Source organism: Lissotriton helveticus, chromosome 2_1 (genome assembly GCF_964261635.1).
Source record: "Lissotriton helveticus chromosome 2_1, aLisHel1.1, whole genome shotgun sequence".
Taxonomy (NCBI): domain Eukaryota; kingdom Metazoa; phylum Chordata; class Amphibia; order Caudata; family Salamandridae; genus Lissotriton; species Lissotriton helveticus.
In genome coordinates this window covers 265,987,219-266,010,260 of record NC_136059.1, presented here as the reverse complement: position 1 = coordinate 266,010,260, position 23,042 = coordinate 265,987,219, and the positions used below count along the sequence as shown (strand labels likewise).

The 23,042-nt window shown below is 44.1% G+C and overlaps 1 protein-coding gene across 1 annotated transcript in view; it reads right to left on the bottom strand.

Annotated features, from left to right (window-relative positions):
- Positions 1-2,527: 2,527 nt before the first annotated feature.
- The window catches only part of MAPK4 (mitogen-activated protein kinase 4), a 261,201-nt gene continuing 240,686 nt past the window's right edge, over positions 2,528-23,042 (bottom strand). The window contains exon 5 of the mRNA XM_078674799.1: positions 2,528-3,756. Coding sequence (XP_078530925.1) covers positions 3,072-3,756 — 685 coding nt within the window. The 3' untranslated portion in view covers positions 2,528-3,071. The remainder of the gene's footprint in view (positions 3,757-23,042) is intronic.

The window sequence follows — 23,042 nt, the reverse complement described above, 5'->3', positions numbered from 1 at the left end:
ATGCAAAAAAAACCTTCCTAATTTGTCAATGTGGGAGCGGGAAACGTTTAATTCAGACAAGTTGATTGTGTGATTCTCAATCATCTTTCTTTCACTATAATGCCGTCATCATTTATTGACCCTAATGGATTGCTATCCAAGATAAACTCAGTATGTACGCTGGTCTTAGCTGAAATCCCCCCACACCAGAAACTAAGACACTTGACTTCCAAAAATGTACGAAACCCTTGCTTCTCTGCCTAACTTATAGATCTCAAATTGGAAGCCACGGAGCTCAAAGACAGTGCTGCAAAGATTATAATACTGAATTAAAAGAAGATCCTTCGCAATTTATAAACAGAAAATCAAAGAAGCCAAATGGGCCTCCTATTCAGCGCACCATTAATTAGCCTCCAACCTATGAAAAGAACTATATCATAAAGTTATAGAGGTGCAACCTCCAGATGCGATAAGCCATCCCCCTAAACTTGGTAATAACATGGAAGATTTTCCTATTTCAAAAATTACGTGAAATTGCGGGAGTTTATTAATATGGGAGCTACCTCTGTACTAAATCTGTCTATCTGGAGTAGCCTCGACCTGGGAGCTACCGCTTCGATGACTCATTCTCCTTTATTAACCAAGAACAGCAAGTATCTTGGGTCAAAATCGCCTGTCTGTCAGGTTCCTCCCTGGACACCACATCTCCTGAGTAACGAAAACCTCTGCTCTTGGACTGTGCTATTTCTGGGGCCTCTTAACTGTTCCCTTTCAGAGGCTATTTTTCTTTCAGCTGGAAGCCAGCAATTGTAAAACCTGTTTATAAAAAGTTTGTCTCTGGGCCCCAACAATTTTTGCAATTTCTGCATGATTTCCCTAAAGTTGTTCGCCATCTAGGTGTTTATGCAGCTGGTTCTCTTCACTATCAAATTCCAAAAGGGATTTTACCCCTCATTGCTACTACCCTTCACATCCAGGTCGTAAATGCTCTGGTGCGGTCCACATTGGAGTTTGCAAAGCTGTCTTCCTGGCAGTCGCTGAGAAGATGCTGAACTCCCTGCAGCTTGTTCAGAATGCAGTGGTGCATTTGACCCTTAACATCCCTAGAAGCATCCACATTAAGCCTGTGTTAAGCTCTCTGCATTGACTGACAGTTCAAGCTAGGATCATGTGCAAAGCCATGACCATTTTCCGCAAAATTCTTTTTTTTATTTGTTGCCCTTTTTCTGCAAAACTTTTCCAATACACCACCAGGGAGAAATTTGAGGCCTGTCATTCTCTGTGTCTTAATGTTGTTAAAGTGTCCACTTCCTCCTTGAGGGACTGGGTTTTCTCTGTTTCTGCTGTGAAGCAGTGGGATTGACTCCCACCAGCTTCACGCTTGGCACCTGACCGTGTCCAAGTCATACGTCTGTTTAAGATGTGGCTTTGTCATATTCTCTCTGCTCCCGAGTATCCCCCTTGTTTTCCAACTTTTAGTTGTTAAGTTGTCTAGCACCGAGGAGCTTCGGCATACATTGCACTTTAAAAATATCCATAAGAGAACGCAACATCTCGGCGATGGAGCAGTGTCTGTCCAGTGTAAAGGTATTAAGGAACTTAACATTAGATGTGGTAGCCCAGGTGTCTTCAAAACTTAGGGCACATTTCTGGTGCTGTAAGGCACATCTATGAGGTGGGCCACTGAGAGTGAAAGGCTTTTCGCTGAGGCTTTAGCTAAGGAGTAGGGCATGCCAGAACTGTGTGTCTCTTAGGTCGCGGCATGTGAAGAAGCATTTAATTTTGCATATTTTTGATTGGGGAAAAGACATCTGTTTAGTCCAAGAAAGTTAAAACATATGGGCCACTGTTACATAAAGTGTGGTATAGTCCCAAAGGAGGAAGTGAAAGGCTTCCACCTGCAGAACAGGGCCACACGCCATGGAAAGGCATGAGGGCAACTTATGGTAGGTGCTCCTACTCCTGCCACACTGGTGCAGTATTGTTTGTTGCCCACAGGTTTCATTTCAATGGGGGCATGTCCACATCAACTGAGGTCTGCCGACAGTTTCCGGCAGCAGTGCAATCCGCGGTTCGCATTGTGATTGGTGCTGCCTAGGTGAACTGACCAGACTCCCAGAGGACCATCCTGCATGTTGGGTGTTGATGGCTTAAAGCCTCTGCCATCATGATAATGTTTAACTCCAAACCTGCAGGAGGGTCCACACCGGACCCGAACCAAGCAACAATTCACCTGCAGAGGAGGAAACACGACTCGAAGGGCCCATGTTTCCACCTGCTCCAGCAGACGAGGGCCCTCTCGACCAAGACAAAACAACTAACTCATGGTCTCACTAAAGAGATCGATAATTGGACATGCCTGCTATGCTGTCTTATATTTTAGCACCATGAGCCTTTTATCCCAGTTCAAACCACATCATGTGTGTTTACTTCTTAGCACCGTGTGTGGTGTCCATGGACTCTAGAACACAATCACACCACTATGTTGGTTTATTCGCTAAGTACATATACGCCCTGGCGTGTGGCTCTTTAACTGAGAAAATATGAATAAATCCTCAAAACTTTATTCCTGTTTGACAATAGTTAAAATAGTATTGGCTTTTGTTATAGAAATATTTTACAAAAACAATGCCAAGGGCAATTGACAATCTGAGTCTTTGCTTAAGAACTTCTACGGATGCGATTAGACATCCAGCCACCATTGTGTTGTTGACCTTGAACATCTGAGGTCCTCCTAAGAAAGTCATGTCATAATTCTGAAATATGTATATATACAAAATGCCTTTGCTTTGTAGATGCTACACATGAAGCTCAAGGTTACGAGAGGTGCCAGAAGCGGAAGGATAGGATATTAAGGCAGCAAAGTAGGTTCACTTTCATTCTCAACCCTTAATTGCATTAAGGCATAAAAAGGGGGGAAGCTGGAATTGTGCTTGCCCTGAAAAGACAACCCTCCAGTGTAAAACTAGGTGACCAGTCCCACATATGGCTGCATCCATCACACGTTCAGGTTTACAATATTGATACATTGCTGACAGCTGTGTAATTGTTAGTAGGTTGTTGATGCATCTCTCATTTCCAGGAAATGATCCTCACCACCTCTCTTTCTGATATACCTCTATCTGCGCAGTCTCATTGGGGTGCTCGTTAATACACGCCCCGTTCATATCATGAAGCTTGCTCTCTGCTATGTCTTCGGGATTTGAGCAGAGTCTTAAGGCTCTTGTGATGAAGACATCCAAGTCAAACTGAGACTTTGATCCACTGTTGATGTCCTCAGGCTCAACTGGATGAGGCGGAGACGGCTGGTTGTGCTCCTGGCCATGTGGAAGAGAGCCGGGGAGACACTCCAGCATGGGTTGAGTGTTTTTAACCCACTGAGCAATCTCAATGAAAAGATTGGACGGCTCCTCGTCCAGAGAGATCTTACCAGCGGGTTCAATAGCAGATTGTTTCCAGTTCGATAAGTCTAAAATAAGTTTGGGCTCTGAGTAGTGATGGGGTTTATTGTCCCTCCAAAGCAGCTTGTCCAGGTAGGACGGTGACCCCACTTTGTAGTCGCATGATCTCCCGCAATCAGCTTCAAACATCCGGTCCATGGAAGAATGGGATTGCTCCAAGTACCTTTCAGAGCTGCTCTGGGAATACTTGCGCGGATCGACCTGCGCTTCTTCAGCAATGGATTCAGAGTCTGCTCGAGGGTCTCGCTGCACTTCGCTTGCCCCAAGGTGGGCATCTTGTCGCCACTCCAAATCAGAAGAAAGGCTGACTTGATACCTATAAAAAACAGCACAGAAGAGTTATCATCTGACCTACAGCCAGAAAACAAGCATTGAAACTGCAGCACAATTGCTGTAATATACAGTGTGGACCAGTGATTATTTCTCACCCAGGCACATACCAAACACTCTCAGAAAAACTGAATCATAACTCCTAGAAGAGAAAACATGGAAGAATGATCATCTGAAATACAGAACAAGTACTGAAAAATTTTATATTTAAAAGGCTGCAACAAAAAAGGTTTACAAATGGCACAGAACCATAAACCATACAGTGAAAGAGAAACAGAAGCATTATTTTGATAAAAGACAACGAAGAATAGCTAGCAACGGTACGTAGCCCAAACCATACAACGAAAGAGAAACTTAAGAAATGTTCCACTTAGAGGTGGCGAATCAACAAATTAACAGGGTGAGCAGAGTCAGAGCTGAGCAAAGGGTTGGATCTGGTTCTAGGAGCCTGTGTACAAAAATACTTGGCATATAAATTGTGCAAAAAACATCATGTTAGAATATGATAAGGCGTCTTCAAGATTCGCGAAAAGTGCATTTCTTTAACACATTGAAATATTTCACCTTAGTACATCAGATTATATTAAAAAGCATTTATTAAAAGTAAGAGTTTTTAAACAAACCCTGATGACCATGATTTTATTAAACTAAGAAGCAAGTCAGTTGTCATGTCTACTCTATATGTGGCCTAGATTCTTGTTATGAATGGAGTAATATTATAGGCTAATACAAAATCAAATACAAGAGAGGTTTTTGTTCAGCGCACATCCTGCAATCACATATTTGAGGGTGCTCTCATACAAATAATAAAGAGGCTAGGTGAAATGAAGTAGTTGCATAGTATCACACAATTTGGTCAAGCCGGGAAGCCAGGATTAAGCCCACTGTTCCAGTTTAACTCCGTGTAATTTAGCAATTACATGCATATCTCTTCCTGACATCAAAGATTAGTGCTTGGTCTTTAATCCTTAAGGAATAGGATTAGAGTGTGACTGACATGCATATTCCACGTCTTTTCTTTGGCAGTTTTACATAGCACAGATCTTGCACAGGGGCATAAGACTCTATGTTACACCTTTTTTTGGGCTCAGAGAGATTTGCCAGGATTCCCATTTTGCTAAGCCAAGGCCAGTATTCGGACCTGGTCACTTTGCCTAGTGTGAAAGCTCAGCCCGTTTTGGGCTCATGGTTCCATGAGGACCTCGAGCTCAGACAGAGCCATGCTTCTGGCTCGAGCCTGACTCGAGCTTTCAGTGGCTCATCCACCTCTAGTTCCTATGTAGAACTGTTTAGAAGAGTTATCTCCTGGTACACAAACCAAAACCAGACGTTGACTGAGAAATTAATGCCCATTATGAAAATTGATTATCTAATTGTGCAGATGCTGTGTTTTTCTCATAGTTATGGATTTCCCAAATAATCCATTATTTTCTCCATAATCTGCAGATTAAAAAAAAAAGTTTCTAGCTCAAACGCTTATAAAAAGACAGTAACATGTGTTGATGCACAGTGGAAGGTCCTTTCCAAATGTTTAATGATCACCTTTATGTTGCTCATTGCTATATATAGGTGTTAAACTGGTACCAGTGAGATGCATTCTATGCCCAGACAATGTTAACAAGAGTAAAAATAATTGAATAATTCTATCACAAGATATGCTGCACCACGCCACATATTTTGCCTTTTCTTGCCGGATAATTTAGTCAACCCTGACCCATAGTTTAGCCTTCCCCTGATGCATAATTTCAGTGGCCATGCCTGTGTGTAATGTGTTAGACACTTTAGTGATTCTCTCCATGGTCATCTCAGGATTGTATTCTTATGAGGCTGATAAAATGGGTGTATCAAGGTCTGTTAATAGGAACACTTGTGGCAAAGTATGAGGTTCCAGATTCCACACAAAAAGCAAGTTGCTTTCAACAGACTTTAAAGCTATAGCTGCCTCAGGCTACAGCACATAAGGACAACTGAAATTTAAGGAACAAAATCTAACCAGTACTGAAACATAGTTGTAGTGTTTTTTTAAAAAGAAAACACATTATAATACTATCATTAATACATCAGTTATTACTAAACTATACAGTAACTTGTATTGTGTGACACTGAAGAACATTCAGAATTAGTTAAGCATTTTTTTAGCACTGTTATGTTTTTTAAAAGTACCTTATCTGATGTATTTCTGAACATTTGAGCTATGAGTTTTAAAGTTTATAGTGTGCACCCATTGTGTCCTAAACTCGTGCTGAAAACTTTAGATTGAATTAGTGTCTAAGCAGAGCTATGTAGTGCTCAGTATAGTGTTGTCTAGTCTGAGCATACATGCTTTCTATGTTTGTTTAGTAATAGGCACAGCAGTATTCTTTTCCTGAATGAATACAGCTCCTTTTATAGTCAGTTCACTTGATGCATGCTAAGCACCATTTGCACAATTGCATGCCAAATACAGGTTAACAAAACACCCAAACAACAAAATATTAAGGTGGTGAACGGATTGCTACAAGTGATCACAACTATTGTTAAGGCTACCAGAGAATGGAATGTCCAAAAGGAGCAACATCTTAGACAAAAAGACACAGACAGACTCAAAGTCAAATAGGAGAAAGAGAGGCCCAATACAAAATGCATTACAGGAGTAAGTATTTATTTACAACCCAGAGAGTTACCAGCAAGATCTGCCAAAATGAACATTTTTCAGAGTGCACTAAACAAGGCTTCAGCTGTGCACAGTTGGGTGAACTAAAAACAAAATGTGTCAATGAAGTTGTGACTGAGTGGGTACTTTTGCCCACACACTGGGGAGTTGCTCGATTATAAAGAAATACTGAGTGTAAGTTAAAAAGAAGCTGGAAGTTACACGAGCAAAGAGAGAGATAGCACAATGATGGGCAGCCCACCGCCGCTAGACCTTAAGGAATGTGCTTCACAATATGGAACAGTGTATGGCAGAGGCCAGGGTGGTGTATAAAGGTAGAGGATGTTCTAAGAAATTTGAAAAAAATCTTGGGGACTGTGGGAGGAATGTAATGGACTTGACTAAGTGAAAAGAGTACGTCAAATGAAGTGGAAGTTATGTACCATAGTGCTGTTAGCTAAATACTTAGTCTTTGCGAGAACTAAAGATTTTATCCTGCATGTAATATTTCATAGATGAAATTGCTTAAAACTGTACATGTGGATTATGGTGCCATTTTGCCTGCATCATTTCCGTATTTGATCATTACTGCAATATGGACATCTTGTAGAGACTCCATATATTCCTTTTGTAATGTCATGAAAAGGTCACCGATTGCTTGAATGAACATACAAATTAAAAAAAACTCAATACAATGTAAATATTTTAGAAAACTGTCTTCATCCTATAAACTATGAAATCCTTAATTAATGTTCAGCTACCTTTGTGTATGTAACCAAATATACATTCCTGGATGGTAGCCGAAATTTGGTAAACTATATTAAAACATTTAAAATGTCTGGCCCAAAATAGATTATATATAATATCTACATAGGATACATATTAGGTAACTATGTAATATAGTCCAATATTGCCATTTAGTTTTTCCGGTGACATCATAAACTACGAACCGAAGACCGAGTGGGTTGTAAATGTCATTAGAACCATAGGATGTCAATAATGGGCCATGTTAACGCCTTAACCGCGGCGGTTATTCCGCCGCGGTGCGGGAGTTCTAAAGAGTGGGCGGGGCTCTGTCGGCCGTTGGCCTACGGCAGCACCCGCGAGGTAGTGCTCCTGTCGGCCAATGGCCGACGGGAGCACGGAAGGGGTTTAATCTAGAACTGCTATTTATTGTTTATATTACTTGTTTATTTTTGCGTAGCTAGCTTGAAAGGGCTGTTTACTTCTAAGTGCAGCTAATATTGACACCGAAGGGAATTAGAATGTTTAGTTTTTTTCCACATTTCTTGAATAAAAGGTTAATTAAAAAACAACAGAAACTGCAATGGTGAGGGTCAGTGGATTTAGGCAATCATCTGGCTGAAGTGTCTACAACATATTTTAGATTTATTGGATTTGCCACAATGTGCAAAATTTCTCTCTCCTTTTCTTCTCTCCTCTCTTTTCCCTTGTTATGTTTCTGGGGTTATTGTATCGTATTTTAAACTCCAAAAATTCCAAAGCTTTTTTATTAATGTAAAGCTGTAAAGTAGCCCTGTGTGGCAGCAGACACGTTTCTGTTGCTGCATATGACCAGGAGCATTCTTCGGTCTTAATGTTCTGCATCTGCTCGTTAAAGTTCTGACAAGAAACGTCCCTCTCCATTTAGAAATGTCCTTCCCCTTTCCCAAAGTAGCTCTTTGGGTGTCAAAAGATAACAGATACCAACCCTTAAAATATCAAATTTCTGAAATACTTACAGATACTCAATCATCTTCATGGCCCACCCATACTTCTCTATGGACTACCCAGAGAAAAAATCCAGGAGCTGGGCCTAGTCGGAAGAGAGACTTGAGGCACACATACTACATGGGATAACCAACAAGCATTGGCATAGCCAATAGGTCTCGCTTTTCGGACTTTATACATATTTAGTTATGCAGCACAATATCTTTGGTGAAACAACATCAACTGTTGCATGGCTAAACTATAAGGTCCCAAAGGTGAGACCTATTGGCTATGCCAATGCTTGTTTTTGTTACACTTGTTCGTCTCTAGTCTGATGGTTTCCTTTGTGCGGTTGTGAGCCACCGGGAGTCATATAGGAGGGGTGCCAGTGTGATAGCTTGAGCATCACAGCAGTGTCTGAAGCCTCCGCAGACCTAGTCACACGTTTGCAACTTATGCAGATGTCCCCCTCCTTACACTCTATCCAGAATCCCCATGCACACACCCAGTAAATGTGTGATTGTCACAGACTGCGGAGTGTGGAGACTGTGGAGAAGTGTGGCTCAATGGTTAGAGCGGCAGACCCTGATGCAGAGGTCTAGCCCGGGACCAGGGTTCAATTCCCCGCCTCGGCGGGTCTTGGGCTCAAAATTCCACGGACCTGATAATTCTCGCCTCGGTGCCTATTCCAATCATGGAGTCCCACTCTGCAACTCTGGGCAATAGCTTGCTTAATCTCCACAACGGCCCCCGCAATGCTAAGGATGCCTGGCCTCCACCTTGGGGGATCAGTACATACAAAAACACACGGAAGGCAAATAGGGATGGACAAAAAAGAAACAGCCACACACAGGATGGACACAGACAAATAAGGGTACCAGCAAACAGGAAATCAGACAATGGCACAGACAGAGACAGGTGCATCGAAGGAGACACGCAATGAATGCACACAGAGACAAGAACACACAATAAGAGCGACACAGAGGGATGCACACATGCACACACAGGGACAGGCTTGTGCACAGAAAGAAAATACATAAGGATCAGTACATATAGAAAGGCACGCACGGACTTGCAAACAGGAAAAAACTGCACACAGGGACAAGAACACACACAGTAACAGTCGCACAGGAGGATGCACTCAGTAACAGCCAGGGACAGATGCACACAGAGTAAAGAAAATGCAAAAGGACCAGTGCACAGAGGAATGCTCACAGGGACACGCAAACACAAACAAATTCACACAGAGACAATAGCACGCACAATGACAGTCACACGCAGAGTGAAGAACACAGAAGGACATAGGGTCATGCTTGAAAATTGAACAGCTTTCAATTGCAGGATACACACACCCTTTCAGAGAAGAATGTTTGAGGCTTGAAGAAGTAAACAAGTGGGCGGGGTGGGGGAGTGCACGCGCGTGCCCGCTAAAAGTAAAAAAAGACACGTACGACAAGAACACACACAGTAACATTTGCACAGGAGGATGCACTCAGTAACACCCAGGGACAGAATCACACAGAGTAAAGAAAATAAAAAAGGACCAGTGCATAGAGGAATGCACACAGGGACAGGCAAACACGAACAAATTCACACAGAGACAATAACATGCACAATAACAGTTGCAAGCAGATTGAAGAACACAGGACAGAGGGTCACGCTTGATAATTGAAAAGCCTTCAATTGCAGGAAACACACACCCTTTCAGAGAAGAATGTTTGAGGCTTGAAGAAGTAAATAAGTGGGAGGGGGAGGGACTAGCAAGACAGAGAGGTGGAGAGAGGCGCGCGTGCTTGGGAGAGCGAGGAAAGCCAGATGGCGCCTCTGCTCGTGCCTGTACGCGTAACCGCACGCAGTATGCCACACAAAAAGCTGTGGTAGGCTTTTTAAAGCCCACTCACTAAATGTCTTGCCAGAGCACCGCATGCACTGGCTCAGGCGAGACCTAAAAAGGGACAAAGGGGGCAGGCAGAGAGATTCACAGCGGCAACATTTGTATCCTTAAGTGCTGACAGTGTGTGCATTGTTGAGTGCCGAAAGAAAGAAAAAAACATTAAAAATATTCTTAAACAAATAAACTTCTGCTATTTAAAAGTGTGGGAAAGTTTGTGAATATCCACAAATGTGTAAATGTGTGGGTGCTGGGATTGTGCACCCCCATTCCAGCACTGGAACATTCACGACCTACCCATTTTGCGTACCTCTGAGTACATTTACTGACACAAAAATATTTCTTATACTAAATCATTTTGTGAGAATTTCAAAAGTGGTCATCATGGAGCAAATACGTTACTTCATAAACAAAACGCGCACATATTCTTTTTTTCACATAAATACTGAAAGTGACTGCAAATAAAGTTAGCAGTCTGTCACAGAAAGAGGGGATTTCACTATTTTTCGTCTTATGGAGCAGGACAATTTGACCATGTTGCCGCAATGTACAAATCAATAGGAAAAGTACAATATAGGCCACAGGAAAACCCATTCAATAATTCCCAGAAGGTAGTATATTAAATTATACGCATCAGATACAAGAACATCCAAAATAAAAAACAGCCTTTCTTTTATCTTTTAATGAACACGTCTGTAATAAAACACCTCATCTAAAAAAATATTTTTAATAGATATATATATATATATATTACCTACTGGCATATAGTTAGGACCTAGTTACCATAGGAAATCCCCAACATTCTATTGAGAATAACTTTGGCGCCGATTGAGGGATCTGCCTGTAATTTTTCTTAAATTTGCCTCGCTGCGCTCCGCCTCTTCCCTGAAAGTTTCGGGGTGATTCATCAAGCGGGGACCAAGAAAAAAGGGGGGGTCCCAAAACGTGTTTTCCCCATGTTAATTTCCATAGGGACATTCTGACAAGGCTACAGCTCGAACGGCTGAACGGAATTACACCATATTTGGCAAAATGGTAGGGACTGGTATGCAGCAGTGCCTTTTGTATGTTTGGTGTAAATCCCTCCAGTAGTTTGAGAAAATTAAATTTGAAATTTTTCAAATGGCATTTTCTATGGGATCTTTAGACACGGCTACAGCCCGAACGGCTGATCGGAATTACACCAAACTTGGCAAAATGGTAGGGACAGGTATGCAGTAGTGCCTTTTCTATATTTGGTGAAAATCCCTCCAGTAGTTGTTGAGAATTTGAATTTGAGCAAATTATATATCTATATGCGCTCAACATTCTATTGGGAATAACTTTGGCGCCGATTGAGGAATATGTGTGTAATTTTCCAGAATTTTGGCCAGCTCCGCTCCGCTCCTTCCCTGAAAGTTTCGGGGGGATTTGTCAAGCGGGGGCCGAAAGGGGAGTCCCAAAACGTGTTTTCCCCATGTTAATTTCCATAGGGACCATTAGACACGGCTACAGCCCGAACGGCTGAATGGAATTACACCAAACTTGGCAAAATGGTAGAGCCTGGTATGCAGATGTGCTTTTGCTATGTTTGGTGAAAATCCCTCCAGTAGTTCTTGAGAAAATTGAATTTGAAATTTTTCAAATGGCATTTTCTATGGGACCTTTAAACACGGCTACAGCCCGAACGGCTGAACGGAATTACACCAAACTTGGCAAAATGGTAGGGACAGGTATGCAGTAGTGCCTTTTCTATATTTGGTAAAAATCCCTCTAGTAGTTGTTGAGAAAATTGAATTTGAGCAAATTATATATCTATATGCGCTCACCGTACGCGCACCGTACGCGTACGGTACGCATACCGTACGCGTACGCGCGCGTACCCTTACGTGCGCGAGCGAGTTTCTGATTGGCTGGCAGTCGCCTGTCAACATTCCAAACTGTCCAAACCAGGAAGTGTTGGCCACCATCTTGTTTTTCAGGAGAACTGAGGCATAAGAGAGCCCAAAACAAGAGTGGAAAACACAAAAAGGGGGCAGGGTAGAGACCCCCCCAACCCTCTAGCCCTTCTCAGGGGGTCCCAAAAGGACCCCCAAAGGAATTTTCCACTCTTGTTTTGTACTCTCTTGTGCCTCACTTGTCCTGAGAAACAAGATGGCTGCTCAGGTGGTCCCAGAAGGATAATAACATATATAAACGCTATCCGCTAATAGAATTAGCATTTACAAAACCTTTGAAATTTATTGAAAAAAAATATAGGTTTCACGCCTGATATAGTTAGGAATTAGCATTTAAAAAACCTTGCAAATTCACTGAAAAAACCATAGGTTTCAAGCCTTATATAGTTAGGAATTAGCATTTAAAAAACCTTGCAAATTCACTTAAAAAACCATAGGTTTCAGGCCTTATATAGTTAGGAATTAGCATTTAAAAAACCTTGCAAATTCACTTAAAAAAACATAGGTTTCAGGCCTTATATAGTTAGGAATTAGAATTTTAAAAACCTTGCAAATTCACTTAAAAAACCATAGGTTTCAGGCCTTATATAGTTAGGAATTAGCATTTAAAAAACCATTGAAATTGCTCCTATATAGTTAGTTGTACTAACTATATTTCGCGCACCCGCAATCCACTGCTGATGATGTCACATATTACATCATTCATGACATGGTCAGTGACATCACTGATGACATCACTGATGACATCTCAAATGACATCACTGATGACATCACTGATGACATCTCATTTGACATCACTGATCACATCACTGATGATATCATTCATGTGCTAATACAATGCACCTCCTCACACTCTAATATAACCTTTGATACACCCAGTGTTAAATACAGACTACCATTCTTGAAACCATTGACACACCAATACCAGTTACTACATACGCACTCACTGATTCCTAGGTCTACACACACATTCACTCATTCACCCATAGAATCACTCATACATACAGTCAGGTTTCAGGTTTTAAAGTCTTTATTTCGATTGTTAAAAGAATCATAAAAGACAATTTTACAAGCAATAATTAATTAACATTTTAGATACACATACATTAAAAAGGCAATTTAGCATTAAAAATGAATTAAACAATTTATAGACAATCCTGAGTTAAGTTCCCTAAGACAAATTTCCCCAGATAAAATGGGATTACAGATAAATTTTTGCTATCCAAATTTAGGCTACTGTTTTGTTCTGAGTATCCACGCCCAACCCAAATATTTGGCAATACACACTGTGATGATTTCCTGAGTGTTACTTTTTAATACATAGATTGCCTCTTCTGACTTTCTTATGGGCAGACTCTGAAAAAGTGGTTTTAGCCATTTGGTCCTTGGTGCGTGGTATTTGGGGCAAGCAAACAAAAAATGTCCCTCTGTTTCTTTCTGGCCTGGACACCATTTACATTGATCCGTGATACTAGAGGACCAATTTTTCGTGAAGGTATTCAATGGCAAAGTGCCCACCCGAAACTGGTGGAAGAGTTTCCTGTCTAAGGATTTAGAGACCGTGTCCCAGTAGTGTTCACGTGTGGGGTCCAACTTAAAACAAAGAAACCTACCAGTAAGGCTAGCAGAGCATGATGCATTTATTCTGTTCAGGCGAAGAGTGGACCAGTACAATTCTTTAAATGCCTGTTTAGTTGGGAAGATGCTAACTGCTGGGGAAAACCAAAGGTGCTCTAAGCCCATGTCCGTCAGGATTGATTTGACCGTTTGAAACCAGGGGATTTTTTCCGATCCACTGATTGCCCTTACTTCTACTACCCCGTTTGCAAATAAGGTGAGGTCGGGCGAGGTCCATAGACGCCTCCAGAAGGCAACCAGTCTGAATCTGGCCAACTCGTTAATTGGGGGGCATCCCATATCCAAACAGAGGGGGATTGAGGGGGTCGACTGTGGCAAACCAACCAGATTGCGGAGAAACTTGCACTGTATTTTAAACAAGCCCTGCAAATCCATATGCCCCCACAAATCCGCACCATATAGGATTGCAGGGTTGATTTTGGCATCGTAAATTTTGAGGGCTGGTGTGACCCGCTTGGTTATAGTTTTCCTTTGCTCACTCAGTAGACAGCCTGTAAGTCGTGCAAGTTTAAGATTTTGGGCATCAACTTGTGTTTTCCATTTCAGGCGACTGTCTAGCATAACCCCCAAGTATGTCATATTCTCAACTTGGTCCAACTTGACCCCTCCCATACTAACTGTACTTCGGACGGTGCGGTTTTTACTTAAGACCATAAATTTGGTTTTCCCAACGTTCACCTTGAGGTCGCTGATGACACAGAACTCCTCAAAGCGGTCCAGAGCCCGCTGTAGGCCGCTACGTGTTCTGGAGAGGAGTAAGGTGTCATCAGCAAAGATGAGCATTGGGAATCGCTGTCCTGCCAGCATGGGAGCATCGGTTGGGGTCGATTCGAAGAATTTTACAACTTGGTCAATAAACAAAAGGAAGAGGGTTGGGGCCAAAACACAGCCCTGGCGGACACCACGGGTGACTGGGAAGAGTTCTGTCACCTGGCCCTGGGCACCCCATCTTACCCTAGCAAAGTTGTCCTTATGCATTTTAATTATCAAATCAAGCAATTCCGTTGGCATCCCTAGAGACTTCAGGACTCCCCACATTTTCTCCCTCGGTACAAGATCGAATGCGGACTTCAGATCGATGAACGCAGCAAAGATGGTACCGCCGCCAAGCAGCACCACCTTCCAGTAGATCAAACAAAATCTGAACACCTGGTCGATGGTGCTGGTTCCCGATCTGAAGCCCGCCTGCATTGGGGATAGGATGTCCTCCATCTCAATCCATCCTTGGACCCTACCCAGGACCATGCGAGCGATAAGTTTTTGTATACAGTCAATAAGACTAATCGGGCGATAATTACCCGGACTAGACCTATTGCCCTTTTTATAGATCGGCAGGATCTCCGCCCCCTTCCAAGATTTAGGTATGCCTGCACCTGCAGCAATAGAATTTGCCACCATGGCAATATATGGTACCCACAGGGCAGGATTAGCTTTGAAGAGGTCAGCGGGTATAAGATCCATACCTGGCGCTTTCCCTCGCGTGGTACAATGTAATGCAAGCTCGACCTCACCTTCTGTAAAAGTGATGGTCTCGCTCTGAGTATTAGGGTGGGGAATCTTTTCAATTGTGCTGGATGGCGTAGGGTTAACAGCACGGAACTGAGTTGCATAAAAGGTAACCCATTCATTAGGGGGCACATGGTTTGTTGGGATGCGACCATCCGGATCCTTCCCCCACTTAACTATCTCCCAAAATTTGATGGGATTGCTAGACATGGAGGCTATCAGGAGGTCGGACCAGTGTTTATCCTCCCACTCCCTTTTAGCCTCCCCTTGTGCTTTCCTATAGGATGACCTGGCGGCTTTCACCAACCCGGCATTCCGGGACTTAACAGCATTAACTAGGGCTGTATGTGCTTCCCTGCATTTTTTATTATACCATTTGCGGGGGCGAGTGGGTACCAGGTTTTTTCCCTGTCGGCGGGGTTGTGAAAGCAGAATTTTTAAATCCTCAAAACAACGATTATGGAGACTTAAAATATGATCAGCTGCTCTGGTTATGTCCCCCAACTCAACGTGAGTCAGCATTTCATTAAGAGTAATGTTAACCACACTAGTAATCTTGTTTCTCAATAGGTCGTCCCCCTCAATTTTGGACCATTTTACCCTCTTCCTATCATTCGTTAAGTAGGCGTCCCCCGTCTGTGAGATACCAGGTTCCTCTAATCTTACTAGACCTGGCACCTTTAATTGCAGAATCAGGGGATTGTGGTCACTTTCAGGGCGGGGAATTACCTCCATGTCCAGCATCAGAGACCAATCTGCTACTTTTAGCAGAATGTAATCAATGCGGCTTCTTCTCAGCCCGTTGTCAAAAGTACAGCTGGCTCCCTGGTCTGATTTAGTTCGGCCATTACAGGCCCTGAAGCCACTGTTAAGACAAAAGGCCGTCCAATTTACCGCAGCCTCTGTGGCGGGTACTGATTTTACAGACGTCAGCTCAGGTATACCCCATACTGTGTCCTCCACAGAGCCCCAACAGTCCCCAGGGTCTAGTAGAGGTTCAAAGCAACAGTTTAGGTCCCCTGCAAGCAAGATGACATTGGAACAATCGAGGGCTGCCAAAGCAGATTCTAGTACCCCCAACAATGGTGGCGTACGTCCGCCTGGCAGGCCTCGTGCATATATATTTACCAATATCAGGTCCTGGTGACCATTCCTTCGCAATCTAACGATCAGGATGTCCGGATTAGGTACACTTATCTCCGTGATGCAATAGCCCAAGGATTGTCGCACCCAGATCAGTAACCCCCCGCAGGCTCGCCCTTTGGTATTCCCAGTAGCACTTTGGGTAGCTGCTTTATAAAAGTTTACATAGCCCTGCTTATAGACTGGGTCCACAGACCAGGTTTCCTGGAGTAGTATGACATCATATTTATCCATGAACTCAAGCCAATCACTAGAGTGGACGCGGTTTTTAATCCCAGCAATGTTCCAGGACGCTATGGCCAGAGTTTCTGATGTGGGTACAGAAGGGGCCACCACTGCGGAGACTACATGCGAATCCTGACCCGTCCCAGCTTTCAACCCATTTTCTAACCCCCCCATGAGGCCATGATCAGCCAACAACAGAGAGATTCCCCCTTCCCTTAAAGGTGGTGAATTTTTCCCTGATGAAGGTGGGACCCTTTCCCCCTCCTCTACCATGACTGTAAATTGGGTAGGCACCTGGCCCTGCCTCTTACCCCCTACCCCAGAGTCGGCATTTTCTACAGATTCCGAAGTTTGGGGTGGTTTACAGAGTCAATCAATTGCCTCCAGATCGGACAGGGGACCAAAGCGGTTTAATAAGGGTGGAAAAATTGGTAGATGTAGTGTCCTGGGGTTATTCATAACAATTGATCGTCCCTGTCTCGGGGCTTTTTGGGAGAGAGCCTGTCTTTGGGGATAGAAATAAGAAAGGTCTAGGGTTTGGACGTCCCCCTGTCTGGCAAACCTGGCTTCACGGCAGATTGTGTCCACCACCCATGGGTCCCTAAATGATATTAAGATACAATCACCCTCCAAATCCTTGGGACTCTGGCCCACCCAGTCGACCCTCCTTACAAATAAGATTTCTGTTGGCGAGGATGGGGGCAAGGGTCTATTTTTGTTCAGCCAAAAAGTAACCTTATTTCGTAGGTCTTCGTGGGTCTCCCTGTTACCCGATGGCAATGGGGCAACACCAGTCAGCACCATGGTATAAGGTGCTGCCTCTATGGGGATGTCGACCCGCGGCGTGGGATGTCTGGATTGCTTCCTTGCCAGGGGATTAGGGGCATTTTTGGGATTTATACGGGGCCTGTGGGGTGGGAAACTCTGGGTGGTGGGATTGGGTTTTACCTGAGCGGGTAATTTAGTTGGTTGACGTCTAGTGGGTGTTTTGTTCATAGACTTTGGCTTTTGAGGGTGTTGGGGAGCAGCCTTTGGTACCTTATTTGGAGAATATTTATAGGCACTCCCTTTGTTTAAGTTAGGGTTGTCCGTTGCTGGTCCTGATGGATTATGATTGTTATTAGCTAGGCTCGGTGGAATTAAAGTTGTTTTTGGGGCCAGAGATGGATGGGTATGTTTGGCCAACCCAGAATCTATGTCCGATAAGGACAATAGTATTGCAGAGTTTGCATTAACTACGGCCTCTAAAGAGTTTATTTGCAATAACATTAATCTAGTCCTCTCCAAAACAGGTGATAGGAGGTTTTTCATTAAGACCTCCATCTTTGCCAGCAGGGATTCATCGCTGCTCAGACATGTTGGACAGGGGTTTGAGGAACCTAAAGAAATAAGGGAGGGGCATAGAGTGTTAGGCAGTGCATTTGTGCATTGAATTCCGCTTGGATGCCCTGTGCCTGGTATATGAATACCAACGGGATCTTTTAATTTCGGCATCTTGCATTCTCTCCCTCCCTTGTAACTGGAGTCTTGTTTTCTTTTCCTAGAACCCTTGTTTATATCTATAGAATCTGTGTGGACTGGTGTATTAGAATCTGCTTTGGGTGTATCAGGGATTGAATCAACCGAGTCAAAACTTAAATTAGTGGAATAGCTATCCTGAGTATCATTTTCTCCTGTTACTTCAGGGTCGTCCAGGGGATGTTTGGGGAAAAGTGTGGTGTGAGCAGGAGGATTAAGTTCCTCGCTATCCATATGGACAATAGCTTCCGTGGTGTCTAAGTGCATGCAATTAAAAGCTGCGTGTGTGTGAGCTGGTGGTACGGGGCTAGGAACCTTGGCCAATCTACCTATAGAAGAGCGTTTTCCACTAACTAAGTCTAAGGAAAGACGCTTTTCCACCATTGCAATTTCCTTTTCCAGGATGCCCGAGGCTCGCGTAATAAAAGCGTCTAGTGGGCCTGAAACCACACCAGTTGGGGTTTGGATTTGGACATTGCGAGTTTTACCGGATCTCAAAACCATGATTTCGGAATTCGTCCCAGCTTCTATAATAGAACCTAATAACAATCTTTATCTTTATGCAGGTGTAATAAAAAACTGGATAGGCCACCCTGATGGACGGTACCAATATACAGGAACCCAAAACCCCCTCCTGGCACACTTCAACAAATCTTACTATAATCACACAGCGGACCAGAGCTTTTGGGCCGGGGCCGTCCGCTGCCGTCCTCGAACGGCCTCAAACGGCCCGCTCTTTGCCCGGTCTTCGCCCCGGTCGCTCCCGCGCGCGCTCCCGCGCAGCGTTTGGTGTCCGTATTTGTATATCCTAAGTCAATGGGCGGGGTTGGTGGAGGTGGGGCGGGGCGGTCAGGGAGAGCGGGGCCAGGTGGTGCGGCCGCTTACACCGGGACTCTTGGGAGTGTGAGTCCCGGGTTCCGCTCGCAGCCCTGCAGCCTTTCAGACCCCCACCGAAGCGCCAAACAGCGAGAGAAGTCCGAAGCGGGACCCGCGGAGCGGGTACCGCGAGCCGTCGACAGGGAGCCTTCCCAAGCAGCAAACAGCAGCACAATCCAGGTATGCCACGAGTGTCCCACGCAGTGCAGGGTCCTTCCCTCTTTTCTGTTGGAGGAGGTGGGGCGGGGCGGTCAGGGAGAGCGGGGCCAGGTGGTGCGGCCGCTTACACCGGGACTCTTGGGAGTGTGAGTCCCGGGTTCCGCTCGCAGCCCTGCAGCCTTTCAGACCCCCACCGAAGCGCCAAACAGCGAGAGAAGTCCGAAGCGGGACCCGCGGAGCGGGTACCGCGAGCCGTCGACAGGGAGCCTTCCCAAGCAGCAAACAGCAGCACAATCCAGGTATGCCACGAGTGTCCCACGCAGTGCAGGGTCCTTCCCTCTTTTCTGTTGGAGGAGGTGGGGCGGGGCGGTCAGGGAGAGCGGGGCCAGGTGGTGCGGCCGCTTACACCGGGACTCTTGGGAGTGTGAGTCCCGGGTTCCGCTCGCAGCCCTGCAGCCTTTCAGACCCCCACCGAAGCGCCAAACAGCGAGAGAAGTCCGAAGCGGGACCCGCGGAGCGGGTACCGCGAGCCGTCGACAGGGAGCCTTCCCAAGCAGCAAACAGCAGCACAATCCAGGTATGCCACGAGTGTCCCACGCAGTGCAGGGTCCTTCCCTCTTTTCTGTTGGAGGAGGTGGGGCGGGGCGGTCAGGGAGAGCGGGGCCAGGTGGTGCGGCCGCTTACACCGGGACTCTTGGGAGTGTGAGTCCCGGGTTCCGCTCGCAGCCCTGCAGCCTTTCAGACCCCCACCGAAGCGCCAAACAGCGAGAGAAGTCCGAAGCGGGACCCGCGGAGCGGGTACCGCGAGCCGTCGACAGGGAGCCTTCCCAAGCAGCAAACAGCAGCACAATCCAGGTATGCCACGAGTGTCCCCATACAGTCACTCATCAATACAACACTATCATATGCACTCATACACCTATACAGACACTCACACACTGCCACTCATCCATGGAGTTACTCACACACCTAGTCAGTCATGCAAAGAATCCATCACACTTCCATTTCCTCAACTATACAGTTATACACACAACACCTTACTTATTCAAACATATACTAACACATACTTACTCTCTTATACAATCACTGATACAAGTACACAATGATCCATACAGGCACTCGCACATTCACTGGCTCTCATGTATACTCATTTATATATGCCAACTCTCACATGCACTGTGTTTTACATATGTACTTACTTGGACATGTAGCACTGAGATATCCATTCACTCACCAACACACCCATGCACACAGTCAACCGCCCATATAGCTGTTTCCACATGCACTCTTGAACTCATACACCTAGTGAATCAACTGCTCACACATCTATGCACAGAGTCACACACCTCCCAGCCACCCACACACACACTCAGTCTCCCATTCAAATACTTGGGCAACCAATCAATAACCCATATAGCCACTCATATAGCTACTGATCAACACATGCAGCAGCTTACACAACAACAGACACACTGATGCACACATTCAGACAGTTTAGTCACTAACCCATGAATTTAATCACTCGCTCATACAGTCAGTCACGCACCTACTAAATCCTTCATCCAGACACTTATACATCCACTCATTCTTCAATATGTAAAACATATTTAAACTTTACAGAAACACACAGTCACTGGATGATGTCATCAGTGATGTCAAATGAGATGTCATCAGTGATGTCATCAGCGATGTCATTTGAGATGTCATCAGTGATGTCATCAGTGATGTCACTGACCATGTCATGAATGATGTAATATGTGACATCATCAGCAGTGGATTGCGGGTGCGCGAAATATAGCTAGTACAACTAACTATATAGGAGCAATACCTATGGTTTTTTAAGTGAATATATATATATATATATATATATATATATATATATATATATATATATATATATATATATATATATATATATATATATATATATAAATATACCAGATACAAAACTATATGACAGATTCAAATTATACTCTCAAATCGGAGGGCACTATTAGGCATTCCCAAAACATACATCAAGTTATACCCAGTCACCTATTTGTTCCTTATCACTAAGGCTCTTGGACTAACATCTATAAATACCTCTCAATCATAAATATGTATTAAACTGCTGTATTAGCTGGCGAGATGGCTCATTAAGTGGAAGGAGGTTCTCTGCTGCCATCTATTGGTAGCTGCAGGTCACAAATTACTATCCCAGCAAAGGAAAGTCCATATTTGACCGTGCAAGGGCAATGACACAACGTTGAGCGGTAATAAAACGTGTAATATATTTTGCCCGGAAAGTTTGAAGCGGTTTGTAAATAATGCGTTTTTATTACATAGCCTATTATGATGGTTAACTGTGTTTGAACTATGAAAAACATGCAATCAATCGGATCGGTGATATGAGACAATCCGCTAGACAGACTGAAAAGACGCCCAATGTTCAGTAACAAAGTTATGGACCCTCGATTGGAGTTTGTTGGGAGTGTGGACAGTCATATTGAAGTTGTTTTACGCTATGAAAATGTTATCAAACCACTTGCATAGATGTCTGTCAGTCCTAGTATGAAGATTGTGAACTCGGCATTTTTTAATGTGTCAGTCAGAAACTAACACATCTTGTTCTTGGTTTAAATCTAAAATTGCAGTAATAGGATTAGGGGTTGTAAGTAATGCAATGGTGGCACTACTACGACTGGTACAAGGTTCTCTAAGTGGGGACACAGCTGGTCACAAATGTATGTCTGCCGAAATGTCAATCTCCAGCTCGCTCTTGCGTATTTTTCTCATTCCGAGTTGGAGATTGACATTGTTATATAAACACTGTTTCATTATCTGCATGAATGTGTGGAAGGGTGATGAATGAGTGAGAGATCTGGTATGTCTGTACACGTGAATGATGTTTTAGATTTAAATTGTATTGTTTTTAATGACCTGAAATGTGATGCCCAGGTCATATTGCCTGTTTAGATAAGAGGAATGACAGGATGCTGGAATTTCAATGTATATATTGATTTATAATAAACAGATATATGCAAACAATGTTTTAAACTCTGGGCCATATACCGACATACATATATTATGTCTGTATGTACTTTAGTGTGAAATTTGAGGTCGCCGGGGTACTTTGTCTCTATATAAGCCTGAAATAAACACCGATTTTATAGCGGAAGGGCGATTGGCTAGTAGTGGCATCGGACGGTGGGCTGATTTCATTGGGTGAGGCTGCGGAGAGCTGAGGCCATGAAAGAGCAGTATGCTGGGGTGAAGGCTGCGCCTCTGGTAAGGGATCATTGCCGGATAAAGATACTGTTAATAGAAAAGGACAAGACCTGCTACTAAGGTGCCTAGTGAGCAGCCTGCTATGATTTGTGGTGGGCAGTAGATGCTCTCCTCCACACACCGGGCCTCATTTACAAGAACCGGACGCATCGGCATTGATGTGTCAGTTTCCTTGTGCCCGCACTAAATGTCCTTGCAACACCATGAATGCTCTGTATTTACAATACAGGGTACATGGTGCAAGGATTAACAGATGTGTCAGATATTAAGACACATCTGTTGGAGCAAGAGTGATGCATTGCAGGAGTAGGTATTATAACTGACGCAACTCCAGCAATGCATCAGAGCACACAGACGAGTCCAATTGTAAAAGCCCTACTTCATTCCTTACTCCTGGTCTGAGCAGGCGTAAGGATTTTGACACAGTGAAGTCGTAGAGTGATGCAGTGAAATGTAAATTTGACTGCGCCAGTTTCACGTGGCAGGCATACTGTGATGCAGGCCTGTACAAACTGAAGCACTGGATCCAATGCGTCAGTTTGCAGAAATGGTGCAGTGTGGTGCACTGATTGCGCCACCGCTGCGTAAAAAGTAGTGACTCAGTGGCAGCACAAGGGGCTTGTACATGAGACCCGTGGAATCCAGGAGAGAGAGAAAGAGAGAGAGAGAAAGAGAGAGAGAGAGAGAGAGAGGGCGAGAGAGGAGAGAGAGAGAGAGAGAGAGAGAAAGAGAAGAAAGAGAGGGAGAGAGAGAGAGAGAAAGAGAGAGAG